General features: G+C 31.5%; 1 protein-coding gene across 1 annotated transcript; it reads right to left on the reverse strand.

Moving 5' to 3' along the window:
- Positions 1-1,162: 1,162 nt before the first annotated feature.
- On the reverse strand, positions 1,163-2,597 carry LOC150033038 (RING/U-box superfamily protein). Its single transcript, XM_090305598.1, is given in 3 exon segments — positions 1,163-1,458; positions 1,460-1,509; positions 1,512-2,597. Coding segments are annotated over 3 exon segments (678 nt in total). The 5' UTR covers positions 2,052-2,597; the 3' UTR covers positions 1,163-1,370.
- Between the last annotated feature and the right edge of the window lie 12,882 nt (positions 2,598-15,479).

Raw genomic sequence — 15,479 nt, forward strand, 5'->3', positions numbered from 1 at the left:
TATTTGAGTATTTAAAAAATTGAATTTAAAATTTTGTGTAAATACTTTGTAGATAATTTATTATGTTTTGAGAATGGAAAAGAATTGGAATTTTTTTTGTTGTTATCTTAGAAAAGTTAGAAAAATATGTGTACAGTTGAAAATTAAAATCAACATTAATTAAAAAAAAGAAACAAAATCAATTTTATTTACAAAACACCAAATATCTCAACTCAATTCAACTTTGCACGTAAATCAAACACAGATAACGTAACTCTCTAAATAATTTAACTAGATAGTAATTATCAACTCAACTCTATTTTTATTGTGCATCAAATACCCTCCAAATAACAAATGAAAAGGGGTTGCGTTTGAGGGACTTGAACCTGCGAACCCGTACTTCTTGGTATAGAACTCCCATCTCTTGAATGGACAATTTTTTTTTCTAAGAAAACATTAAATTTAATGTTGCTTTGCCTCTAGAAGAAACGAGAATCCTTAAAAAAAAAAAAAAAATATGAACACCGTCTTTTCAAGAGACAAGAACAATATAACAACAATATTTTAGTAACAATATTAATAATGAAAAAATCCCTCCTAGTTAGGGTAGACAAATACTAACCAGTTTTCATTTTTTTCCTAAATGAAAGAAGATTAATTTCTTTTCATTAAAGGAATCAAATATCTATAATAGTGAGTGAGACATAATCAATATTTAGTGAAGATAAGTAATAGTCGGTCTAGAAAAGATGAAAACTCAAGTAAAATAGTCCTTCTAGAACTAAAATGAGTTAAAGAGAGTTAGTGATTTGGGTCAAGAACTAAAGTCCACACGTTGCTCAAACCTTGACTAGGCCAATGTTGAGCCTAATATATTAATGAACCATGTATGCTTAGCTTTGACCTAGTTGGTTAAAGGGTTAATCCAATTTGACTCCAAAATTTTGTTTTAGATGATCTAGGTTAACTTACAATATAAATACATCAATATGACTCCAATCAAAGTAAATCAATTCCTTATTCTCAAACTTCCTATTTGTTCCATTTTTTTACTAACTAATTTAAAAATATAAAAGTGTGTGTTGCAAGCACCACACCATGCAGGTTATTGTTTTTCCTCTTAAATAAATTTATTATTGTTTACGTCAATATAAGAATCATAGACATCTTCAACAATTATGTGTTTATGGAAACTTCAATCATCACTCATGCATATTTTTTCAATACAATTTAATTTACACCCACCATTCTCAAACAAAAATGGTTTCTTAGCCTTCATAATTCATATCAATTAAGAGAATGGGTGTAATGAGAAAATTGATTTTAAAAACAAATAACAATGATTTTTGTCAATTTCAGTTTCCTTTCAGTATTTTTCTTGCACACGTTTATCAAAAGGTCAGTGTTCTTTCCATGGTACCTCGCCCAGCAAAGTTGGAACAACTGCTAATCCTCCTCACGCCACGTGTCCCAACCTCCACACGTGTCATCATTTCCCACCATCAATCGTCCTCCGCTCGCCGTTCCGGCACCAACAAAAAGAATTGCGTCGACCGGCAAACCGGACAAGACACGTGTGAAAACAGCCACGTGTCAATACACTCAGGATGAAACACGTGCTGACAAAACGGTATCGTTTTAACCCTCTCTTCCACCTCAAACTCGCTCAGACAAATCGCACAATCGACCTGCAACTTGTCGTCGCAACAGTAAGCAGAAACCGGAAGCGACCCAACGACGGCCGGGTCCACACCATTGGCAGAGGAACCCGCCGCCATCCGCGGCAGCCGGACGTGCGGCAGAGGGAAGGAGTGGCGGCGTTCGGCGTAGCTACGGATGTAGATTGATAAAATGGTGAAGAGAAGGAAAACGAGGAGGAGGGTTAGGAGGATGACTGCCGTTTTAAGGGTGAAGGGTGGGAATAATTGGGAGAATTTGAAGGAATGAGGAGGAGAAGAAGATTCTTGGGTGGTGGCTTTTTCGAGGGGAAGATTAGGCGATGGGAGATTCATCAAATCGGAAGCGTTTAGGAGATGTTGGTGGAGCTTGAGGTGGCAAAAATGGGATTTCATGATGAGGTGCGGCGGCGGAAGATGGAGAGGAGAGAGCGGCGGCGAGGGATTAGAAGACGGAGGGACTTGGATAAGGGCTTGAAGAGATGTATGACGTGGACTTTTAGGTGAGTCCTGAGCTTGGGTCCCACCTAAACTTTGAGCAACAAGTCGTTAGATTTTTAGGTTTCAAAATCGTGCAATCTTACACTACAAGTATGACAGTTTTAGTACAATAATTAGGGATGGGAACAGATTGTATGTTAATATCATTGAATTTGTAAAATCGTTCAAATTAGTCCTTAAATTAACATTTATTAATTTCTCTCTTTATATATATTGTATGTAATATTTTTTTAAAAAAATAGAACAGATCTATTGATATTTATATTTTATATAGCTAAATTTATAGGGTAAATAAAGGAAATATAATATAGATATTTTTTTTCTAGTTAAATAGCCCATGAATATGTTGAGTTGACGTGTTTGATTCAAATTGAAATAAAAAAACAACTTTATAATAAAAAAATGGTGATGTGTACTATATTTTTTTTGTTAAAAAAGGAAAAAAAGGGAAAAGAAAGTTCTCCCTTTTCCCTTCTCCTTCACGTAACCTTTCTTTCTTTTTCAACCTCATTTTTGTTGCTACTATCTCTCATCATAGTTACTGATATAATCATCAAACAAGATCTAAATAAACTATGAGATACAATTTTGTTATAGAAAAATCAGACCACTAATTTATTTTGATTTCATTTGATAATTGTACTTAAAAAACTTCTTTAAAATGTTTTTAAAATTCAAGTTAGGTTTTGAAAAAAGAAATAGTTTATAAAAATTTTATTTTTTCATATTTGACTAAAATTTAATTTACTTTAAAAAATATAAACCATTGTAATAAAACAATCACAATTTTTCAAAAAACAATTTGTTATCATATAGACTTTAGTTATTCATCCATTTTGAGTGCTAATTTTCGTAGTCTAAAAGTAAATTATATTTACTATTATGGACACTAAATTAGCTAAAGATTTAAATATTATTTTGGTTTATATATATATATATACATTTTGTGGTGATTCATTTTAGTAATTATACTTAAAAAAATATTTATTTTAATCTTTGACCTTTTTACTTTTGATTTATTTTAGTTCTTATACTTTTAAAAGGTAACCATTTTGATCTATTCATTTTTAAAATATCAAAATTGTCAATTTTTGAAAGCTCAACGACCAAAATAAACCAAATTTGAAAGTACAAGGATCCAAATGAACATTTTGAAAGGGACCATAAATAACTGATGTTGAAAGTATAGAGACCAAAATTTACATTTTGAAAATAGAGAGACCAAAATAAACCAAAGACAAAAGTACAAAGACTAAAACAATATTTATATCTTAATTAAATTGCGCAAGTGGACATGTAACTAATGTTTCAATCAAAAGTATATAGTTTAAGTGAGCTTAATTTCAGTTGTAATTAATATGTACCCCATCCCTTGAAATCAGTCTTGGAGAAGAATATTTTGGCCAATCAAATTTTGTTACCCCATTACAATAAAGGGCATTTTAATTAAATTTAGGGCCATTAAAATTTGGAGATAAATAAATGACAAACTGAAAAATGTCATACATCTCTTCCTTGGTCATTTGGTCACAATAATAGGTTTATCAAATTCAATGATGATTAAGCTTGGACCAAGATCTATAAATTTTGCTAGAGGCTGATAACTTGTAGAAATACAAGTTATTCTGCCTTTTTATTGAGAACAATTAGGAAAATTTAGAGGAAAACCATTAGTTTGACAAGAAATTCATGTAAATAATCATATCTTGCGATCATGTGCCTACAAAACTGATAATTCTTGAAAAGTAAAAAATTTATCACTTTTGAACATATGATTCAAATAAAATGAAGAAGAAATTGAAACAAGCTGCAGCTGTGAACGCATAAAAGGAATCAACTCGACGCCCAACTTGGCTACACATAGTACCACGTGATGAGATGAAACACGACCAACACGTGGGTGATGGAAGTTAAATCAACAGAACAATTTGGTAGTTGATGTGATATGTTCTTAGCAGTTCATATGAATCTCTGACGCAAAGCAGGCGGCGCAACAGGGATGGAATTTAATATGAGGTGTCAACATAATCATTAGAAAGAGGCGATGAAACTTTCTTTTGACGCCTCTAAATAGTCCTTTAAAGATTGAATAAGATATAGACATTTCCACCATCAAAAGAGGTCGAAACTCTATTAAACTTCTACCCAAAATTCGCCATAACCACCACTTCTTCGAGCTTTTCTACGAGGAATACTAAGTGAGAGCTTAGAGTTCTTCTCTGAAAATGGAGAGAGTGACCTTCACAACACTGCAATTTAAGTGAAGCAGCCACTATTGGAGCCAAAGGGTGCAAGAAATTGTGATCAGTGGCTTGACATTATCAATTCCAATTTTCTTTACATTCTTATTGTCATCTTTATTTGTATTAAGTTTTTAGGAATTGAAAAACTCTTTTATCTTAATATGAATACTCTTTCTTCTATATTCTTTCCATTCATGTCTCTTTTTAATAATATGAGCAGTTAAATTCTTAGTGGGTTGAGAAAGATAAACTAAGATTTTTACTGATTTATGTATAAGTAGGCGCTTATCTTGTTTAATGCATGAAAAATGGTTTACTAAGATTAAATCGAGAGATTGGTCTAAGTAGGAAATTGAGATCAAATCGAGAGATTGATCCAATTAGATAATAGTTATCTGCTTGAGAAAGTATAAGATTATGGAACTCATTAAACAAGAATAGAAACAACTTTAGAGATAAAATTAAACTATTGCAATCGAAATTCCTCACATGAATCCTAGAGACAAGACAATATGGCTCAAAACACTAAGAGGTGAAGTTATTACTCTAAGAGTTTATCGCATGATTGCATGACTTATGCACGACTTAGAAAAATGTTAGTGAATCTTTCTCTAATCCTGTTTAATCATTGATATTTTTATTCATTCTCAACCTATACTGCTTCATTTAGTACTTGGAATTTTCATCACATCCATATCATCGTCCATTCCACCATTAATGTAAGTATTCTATTAGTTAGTGAAAATTACTTTCAATGCACACTTTCATCACATACTTGATAAACAACCTACTACATCAAGATTAAACAATTATTTCATCATCTTTTGGTCGTAAGTCCTTGTGATCAACCTCGAATCTCCCCGAGAATACTCTAATTAGGCGTGCACTTGGTTCTATTTAGAGAAAACATTGCGTTTAAAGTAACATAATTTTAAGGGCAAAGGACAACTATTGAAAGAACTCATTGGGTTGCGTTAGACCAAACTCTAAAAGTCAACTTCAACGAGATTTGGTAGCAAATGCCCCAGACTTCTGATGGGTGCAGGGTGGATGATTTCAAAGCGGACTCCCGATTCATGAGATCGAGAAGATCGCTAAGATTTCGTGATCCACTGTCGAACTTATTCCTTCCAAATCAATGGGCATTCTTAACATTATGTCTTGAAGAGAACTTGAACATCCATTCTCTTTAGCACAAGATTTTGAGTCTCGCGTGTATACTATTTCACCACCAATGCATCATCGTAGGAATTAGAGCACGACATAAACAACATTCATCATATCTTTTAGAAAACGCAACAAGTTTTTGGTGCTATTGTCGGGGAACTATGATAACTAATTTGTGCTAAAATTTTTGTTTTTGATTTTCGCAGGATTCGATTTTAGGTGTATTGCATCCTCGTCTAAGAAGGATATAAAACATTGTTTGAGTAAGGGCTCAATGCCTAACCTGGTATATGACCTTGAAATCTAATGGACTTTCCACAAATGCATAAGAAAAAATAGGAAAATACGACAAAGAAACAAAGCTAGAGCAATGATAGATCAACCAAATAATTCAGTAGTGCCAAATGCAATCAATAACAGAGGCAACGATGTGGTGAACAATGCATGGACACTTGCCAATCCCATATTACTAGCAAACGATCAAAGACCAATCAGAGACTATACTTTGTTAACTTGTATGACTTTTAGCCAGGCATCTTGTGAACACTCGAAGGTGCCAAATTTGAGATGAAGTCGTTAACGCTGCAAATGATTCAAACGCCTGAACAGTTTGGAGGAGCATCCTGAGAAGATCTTCATGCTCATTTAAAAAGCTTCCTTGGAATTTGCAACACGTTTGTGATTCCAAATGTTACCCCTGTGGAAATGAAATTGTTCTTGTTTCCATTCTCTTTGAATGATGATGCAAAGCATTGGGCATATGAACAGAAACCAGGAAAAATTATTTCATGGGAACAGATGGTAACTAAATTCATGAAGAAGTTTTTTCCCCGATTGAGAATGAAAAAGGTGATGAGACATCAACAATTTTCTACAAAAGAATCATGAAACATTGAACGACGCGTGGACAAGATTCAAGAAATTAGTCAAGAGATATCTACATGACGACTTGCTGGATTGTGTGTAAATGAAAATCTTCTATGATGGATTTACCGAAGCATCGTAAACCACAGCTGACTCTACGACAAAATGTGGCCTACTACATAAAACATACACTGAACCGAAATCCATTTTGGACCAAATCTCACAGAACTACGAGGATTAGGAAGACAACGATTTGGATCGTAGACCAGTGGTAGAAAGGGAAAAAAACTTAAATGACACATCGCGACTAGGGGTAGAATCGATTCAGTTCGGTTTGAATGCCAAACTGAATCTTACTGAATTGTGTTGTTCGAAATGAATCAAACCGAACTGCATATATTCGATTTGGTTAGATTTTAAAAATCGGTTTCACTTTGTTCTCTCCTTATTTTTAAAATTTTTTTGGTTTCCTTTGCCTTTTATTTTATTTCTTCCTTCCATTTTCTCTTGCTTGTGACACAATCTTTTTCTCTTTCTTTATTTTATAAATTTTTCTAAACATAATTTAAATATCAATCCACAATAAGAACATGTCCAAATGACTACCATAAAAAGTTAAAAACTAAAGATTTCTACAAAGTACACAATATAGAAATTTCAAACAACCACCTTCAAAGTTTTAAGTCACATAAAAGTAAATAACAAACCAAACACTTAATAATAACACAGTAACATATTATAAAAGTCCAATCAATACAAACAAATTTGTTCACTTGTCAATCATTATTCTCAAATTTGTTTATTTGTCTTTCATGTCTGTCTTCTTCACATTCTTCCCATTATTTGTCACATCACATCACCCTTCTTCTCCTTGTTTTTTGTCTTTGCCGCTTCGTTCAAACCCACTATGAAGACTAAGAAAAAAATGATAAACTTCTTAGTTGTTACTATAATAAATATATATATAAAAAATATGTTAACAAATATATAAATGTTTTTAAATATACGAACCTTCCTCGTCATCTACAATTTCTTCAAAGTATTGTCGTAAATCAATGCTAATTTGTTCTGAACGTAACCAATTTTGTGCACAGTGCCTCAATTGTGGTTTGAGATAGTGAGGTACGAAAAGGATCAATTACTCTCTCACTAGTACTGAATGCGGATTCAAAAGCAACTGTGGATACCAAAACTGCTAAAAGATCTCGTACAATTTTGCTAAGGATATTATATTTAGAAGAATTCCCCTTCCACCAATCTAAGATATCAAAAGTTAACCTCACGATTAACACGAGGCTCCAGTAAGTAAATATCAACTTATGAATCCACACTTTGTGAATCATCTTCATCCAAATCTTCAAAATCAAAACGGAAAACCTCTGAAGCACTTGTAGTTCTAAATAGAGCACTTTTAGTGGTACATGAAATTGACCCTTATTAGCAACTAACAGTGACAAATTGTATTCATTGAACAATGCTCTCAAAACACCCTCTACCTTACTTCCTACTAATTTTGCCACATCAATATCAAATAACTGATTTAGGCAATACAAAAGAAATTTCATCTTATAATGAGGGTTTAAAACGAAGGAAACATACAAGAATAAATTTGTTTCTATCTTTTTTTCCCCAATACTTATCAAACTTTTCTTGCATTTTTGTTACCATTTCATGCAAAAGCACATCATTAGGACCAATTTCACTTGAATATATATTTTTTTTTATGTAATTTTGAATAATACTAATCTCATGGAAGACTGTGTTGGAAGTAACATACAAAGACCCTGAAAGCCTAACACTTACTTCATAGAACACTGACAAGAATTTGATAAATATTATGGCAATTTCTCAATCCTTGGTGGTCGGTATTTCCTCCTCCTTCATGTAGGTTGTATCGTAGTCTTCTAACTTCTCAAATGCCTTTTTAAATTGTACAGTTGCCTCAAGCATCAAATAAGTAGAAGTTCATCTAGTTTGAACATCAAGACACAACATACATTTACTATCTATGTTCTCTTCGATACACTTCTTAAATGTAGCAAGTCGAGCAGGAGAAGATCTAACAAACCTCACGACATATCGAATTCGAACCAATGAATCATTAACATTTTTTAGGCCATCACATACAATTAAGTTCAATATATGTGCACAACATCGAACATGCAAGAACTCACAATCTAACACCAATCCATGCTTAAAACGCTTCTTCAAATAAGCAATGGCAGTATCATTTGATGAAGCATTATCAACGGTTAATGTCATAATCCTTTCAATACCTCACTATTTTAGACAGTTCTCAACCTCTTTTCCTATCATCTCACCTCTATGGTTCTCAATTTGGGTGAAATTAAGAATTCTCTTATGTAACTCCCAATCTTTATCAATAAAGTGTTCAATCAAAACTAAAAAGTTCATATTTTGGATTAATAACCACGTACCGGTTATGGGTGACACTCTATATCTTTAATTCATAAAAATGTCTTTCAACTTCTTTTTCATGCTATCATATATTCCCAAAATATCCCTAGCAATTGTTTTTGGAAAAGGAAGAACAAAATTTGGTTTTACTAACATCAAAGTCCCATACACAAATTTGAATGGCAACTCATCAATTACAATCATCTCAGCAAGTAGTTTTCGAGCACTCTCAATAGTAAACATCTTATGAAGGAACTCTAAATATAGAGAACCTATGAGCGAAAGTGGATCGTTCCAAACTCCATTGCAAAAGAACTCAAACATTTACAATCATACAGAAATGATAATGCATTAAAGATAAATTACAACATGCTTCTTATCAAAAATCAAAGGATAGAGTGACAATACCTTTGAAGAATTCTTTCTTCACGTATGTCCCTCGATCAAACTCGAACGTAACGAGCAACTAGAACTTCCTCAAACACCAAGAAGTAAAACTCCATCCTCGAACAGAACTAGACACCACCATAAGAATACCTTGGTATTCTCGGTGTGAGAATCCAGGAGTTGTGGACTCTGGCTTATTTTGGGTTGAGGGAAGGAGGAAGTAAAGGAGGAAGCGATCGAGTATACGATGATGCAATCGTGTAGAAGATGAAGATCTATTGCATAGACTCAATGCTCGATCGTTTAGTAAAGAGTACTATCGTATAGTAAACTCGATAGTCAATCATGTAGTCACTTGATAGGAATCTGATAACTTGTTTGGTGGTATGTAATTCGAAAAACTATTTTTCATCTTTATCACACTAAGCCACAAAATTTGTTGGAGAAAAAGAAATCAAATTATCTTATAATAAATAAATTATAAATAAATATAATAACTAATTGATAAATTATAAATAAATATAATAACTAACTTATCATATTATATTTATAACCTATAGTTTTAATATTGCATCATATGCAACATACAAACTATAATTTTTTTTTTCTCTTTTTATGACATTTAATATAAATCGTATTTATATTAATTTCTCAAATCAAATAATAAAGTATCAAATACATCATATCAATTATATCATATATAATTTAATTAATTTAATTATATCATATATAGTCAAATTCCCTCTGGTTAATTTGAATATTTCAAATTAACCCCAAAAACTTATTCTCAACTTGAATTTATTGAGCCACTAAGGAGACCTTATGAACCTATAGCTTGAAGCTCCAACAGTACATGAATAACTGACTAAACTCTTTAATCATGATATCCACCATTCATTAATTGCTGGACACTCCACTAAAGACCGACAACTGCACTTTTCGCACTACATATATATTTCTATGTCCATTGGATATGACCAATCTGAAGGAACTCTAAATTAGAGAACCAATGAGCGGAGGCGGATCGTTCCAAACTCCATTGAGAAAGAACACATACATTTATAGTCATTCCAAGCAGATTATGCATAAAGATAAAATTACAGCATGCTACTGAATTAAATACAAGGGGATCGAGTATAATACCTTTGAAGAACTCTTTCTTCATGTATTTCCCTCGACTAGTCTCCAACGCGTCCAAACAAGAACTTGAACACAATGAGCAACCCAGCAAACAACACGAACTGGAAAATCCTCGATCATAATCGAGTACAACTCGATCCTCGACCCTTGAAGAAAACAACACCACCAGAAGGGTACCTTAGTATTCTCGGTATGAGAATCTAGGAGTTGTGGGCTCTGGATGACTTTGAATAGAGGGATGAAGGAATAAACGATCAAGTATAAGACAAAGGAAGGAAGTCTAGCGTATAGACTTGATACTTGATCGTGTAGCAACGAGTAACTATCGTATAGTAAACTCGATACTTGATCGTTTATACTCTATTAAGCTATCGTTTACTAAAACACCTTTTACTCGATAGTATTTCTGTGAGATGTGTGATAGAATGATCTGAAAAATAATTTTTCTTTTTTATCTCACAATTACAATAAAATCGTGAATAACCAACCACTCAAGTCGGTTATGAGAAAAAAAATATTAATTATCATATAATTAATAAATTATAAATAAATATAATAACTAAATTATGAATAAATACAATAACTAACTTATCATATTATATTTATAACCTATAGTTTTAATATTGCAACAAATGCAACATATAAACCATAATTCTTTTTCTATTTTATGGTATTTAATATAAATTATATTTATATTAATACCTCCAATCAAATGTATCAAATACATCATATCAATTATATCACATATAATTGAATTAATTTAATTATATCATATATAACCATTCAAATTAACCCAAAATATGATTCTCAACTAGAATCCATTGAGCTACCAAGGGGACTTTATGGACTTGTAGCTCGAAGCTCTAACGGTACGTGAATAACTGATTAAACTCTTTAAGCATGATATCCACCATCCGTTAACTGCCGGACACTCCACTAAAGATTGACAGTTGCACTCTTCGTACTACAGACATATTTCTATGTCTATTTGATATAACCAATCAACAAGATGATGACCCTTCACAAATCGCTCGTAAGTACAGCTGAACCAATTTACCGTTTTTCCATGTAGTTACATCTAACTTCTTACCATTGATTCCTCTAATGAACTATAAGTCATAGTCTCATTATGACTGAGTCCTCTCTTCCATTATAAACTGTTTGTTCATTAGAGGAATCAATGATACCTAAGGAGTTAGATGTAGCTGTAGGGGTAACATGGTATTTTGACTCAGTTGTAGTTATGAGCATTTGTGAAGGGTTATCACTCTGTTGATTGGTTATATCCATGGACATAGAAACATATCTACAGTGCGAAGAGTGTAACTATCGGTCTTTACTAGAGTGATAAGTAGTTAATGAATATTGATTAATTGGATTAAAGGAGTTTAATAAATTAATTTCATATCATTGAAGCTTCTAATCTGTAGGTTCATAAGGTTCCTTTGCTAGCTCACAAAAGAATATTAACGAGGAAGAATTTGAATAGTTCAAATAAAATGAGAGAATTTTATATTAATGAGATTAATATATAATGGTTAATTATAGATATGATCTATAATCCAAATTATGTAAGAGAGATATATTTGAATAAGATTCAAATATTAGATACATATGAATTAGATTCGTAAAGAGATGTATACATATAAATATGTGATATTTATATATTAATTAACTTCATATTAAATATAATTTAATATAGTTACTTAATTAATTAATTAATCAATTATTATTGATTAAGTAATAATAGAGATTGGAGGTTAGCATAAATATATGATATTTATGATGATTAATTAAATGTATATTAAATAGGATTTAATATATGCTTATTTAATTAATGTGTCAATTAATTAAATAAGGGTTATTTAATTAATTAACACTAAGGGTATAAAAGGAAATTCTGGCTGAAGGGGTTAACCTTTCTCCATATAAATACATTGGTTATTTTAGGTAAGATTTTGATATCAAAAAATAAAAAAAAAACAAAAAACAAAAAAAAATAAACTAGCCTCCACTTTCTCTCCAACTTTTCTCTAGAATTCTCTACCATTTTTTTTTTTCAAAATTCTCGGAGACCACACTTCTAAGTTCTTTGAATCCTAGAGAATAACAAGGTAACCTCATTGGTGTTGTCCTTCTATGTTGGAGAAGTTCGAGATTATTAACAAATGGTGAAAAAAGAAAACTAGAAAAATCAACAAAGATAAGTTGTGATGTCTCCTATTCTTCCATTTTTAAGCATGCCTATGTTTTCTTTGAACGTTTGTCCTAAAATTACATGTTTTATTTTACTGTTTTTGTTTCTTTAAAAATCGAATTTCTAAATGCAAGCCATTCACACGCTTCCGTTTGGGATTCAAACCCTTCAATTGATATCAGAGTCAATGTTTTTTTTTTTTTTTTTGCATTTTTATTTTCTATTTTTTAAAATAAAATTCAATTCACGAGATGAGTTATTTTTCTGCATTTTGTTTGAAAATGTATGAGGTTTAGCTTAATAGATGCTTTTGGTATTTGGCACATAGACTCATTTTACTTGATTTGATCATGTAAGGGCTAGTTGTTTATGGGCACTTTACTGTAAATCAGGTCTAAAAGATTGTTTCATTTGAGGAAAAAAGTTGCTATGAAAAGAACCTGGGAAAATAAAGGCAGAACAAGAAAAAACGGAGAGAAACAATGCAGTTCGATTTTTTAGTGACAACATTCACTAATTTATCGATTTCTGATGTTCTAATAGTTGGATCGAGCTGAAATTTGGTCAGTATGTGCAAGACACACAAAGCCTTATTTTGAACGGTTGGATCTTCGTTTTGATCTCTAGTTTATCCGCCATTGTCACCGAACAGAAACAATTTTTTTTTTTTGTTTTTTCTTTGTTTTCTTTTAGAATTTTCTAAAATCTAAGGTTTTAGATTTATTTGTTTGTAATTCAATATTCATTTAATTATTTTATTTGGGTGCCAAATATCGGTCTATTAATGTCTTTTATATAATAGAATTTGCATTAGATGTATGTTTGAATTGTATGATTTATATGTTGCATATCGTATGCTATATAGATTTAAAATCTCTCATTGGGATAAACATGTTCATGCATCATATCTAAATATAAATGTTATATTTCTAGATGCATGATTATTATAAGCATGCTCATGCATTATAATTTAATTGTTATATTATTTGAATGCATGTTTTGAGTAAGCATATTCATGCATCATAAATGTTATAATGTATAATGAATATGCATGTTTCTTTTTCACGAATGATAATTATAAGTGTTATATTTAGATGAAAAATGAACTTTGCATTGCGCATGACATTACTTAGATTAATATAAACGTTATATTTAATCAAAGTTGTCCTAATGCAAACAAAAAAGGTTTTCGACAAATTCATTGTTTTGTAAACGTTATAAGTTCAATGAATTAGAATTAAAATTGATAATCAAGAGTTGCATGCAAATGTAGGTCATAATAATTTTAAATAGTTTAAACTTAATTCACCTAAACTTATATTAAATGTGTTTCTAATGAGATTATAAATATGTTAATCTTTTAATTCGTTTTAATGGGATTAAAATGAACTTGGTTAAAAGATTAATTTTATAAAATAATTGCCCATAAGGGACCTTTTCTAAGGAACGTTCTGTCTACGCTGAGGTATTTAAGCTGACGGAACACTTCTACCTAGGAACGGACCTGGAAGGTGAATTGAGCAAATATTTTATAAGCATGCAATAAGTGATCAATTTTGTTAAAGATTTTAATGATTAAGATCATATATTTTTAAATATTCAATATAAGCGTTATATTGAGCAAATTAACAAATAACTTGGTTGGAAATTGATTAGTTGAATTTTACTAACCCAAAAGGTATACACTTAGTAGGAGGAAAAAGATGTATATGATATGTCGTTTTTTCACCCACACTCTCCCTAAAAGTTCACAAGGTGAGATTCATGCTCGGCCTCGTGGTGCCCTAGGCACATCTTCCCTTAGAAAGATATTTGCACGGGTCAATATCAAGGTGAATGGAGAAAATGTTTTATAGTAAGTGGGAGAAAAACGTGTGATAACATATCCTGCGGTTTCATTCGTTAGTTTGTAATGTTTCTTTTATGCTCAGCCTTGTGGTTCCCTAGGCGCAACTTCCCTTAGGAACGTATTTGCATGGAGGAAGGGCATTACAAACTCTAGAAATGGATAAGATCACTATAATCAATTGATCCAATCATGTTCTTCCCTGAGGTAGACTAGTTGAGGCGGGGTTATAAGGTTAAAAATGAAGGGTTACACTTACGATAAAATACGATCAAATGAATGGTAATTAAATATTATGTGAGTAAGAAGTTATTCTGGGATAATATTTGATTGAGAGTGTCTCACTTTAGTGATAGGAATAAATGTCACCTTTAACTGTACACCCTAAGGTGGCATTTATTCTGAAACACTGAATGTATCATTATGAAATAAATAACGTGGGTTCATTATTAGTTATTTTTGCTAAACTGAATGGATTAAAATGAAAAATGAATTTTTTGCACAAATGTCTAATATAAGTAATTTGTGTTGTATCAGCATGTCTAATTCAATCGTTACTTTACTTGGCATCGAAAAATTAACTGGAAAAAATTATATAACATGGAAAAATACGATGAATACAGATTTGGTAGCGAATGACCTCAAATTCGTTCTCACGGAGGAATGTCCTCCTGCCCCCTAGGCCCAATGCATCACGAAGTGTTCATAATGTTTATGAGAGATGGACCAAGGCCAATGACAATTGGTATTAGAGTAAGATGCTCTTCTACATAAATTATTTTTGTAATATTATCAATATTTTGATTTATTTGAAAAGCTTCATCGGTAGAGCTATGTCAACTTTAGAAAGCCAACTCCTTTCTTTAATGGTAAAAATTTTGATATTTGGAAAAAGAGAATGAAAACTTTTTGGTTTGCTATTGATTTCAATATCTTGTATGTTTGTGAACATAAACTGTTTAAATTAAATTTAAATGATAAATTGCTCTCATTTTATGCCCAAGCCATTAATATCATATGTAATATTTTGGATAATAATAAACATGTGATAAAATTCCAGA

Source organism: Benincasa hispida, chromosome 10, assembly GCF_027475165.1.
Source record: "Benincasa hispida cultivar pf3 chromosome 10, pf3_genome.v1.1, whole genome shotgun sequence".
NCBI classification, from domain to species: domain Eukaryota; kingdom Viridiplantae; phylum Streptophyta; class Magnoliopsida; order Cucurbitales; family Cucurbitaceae; genus Benincasa; species Benincasa hispida.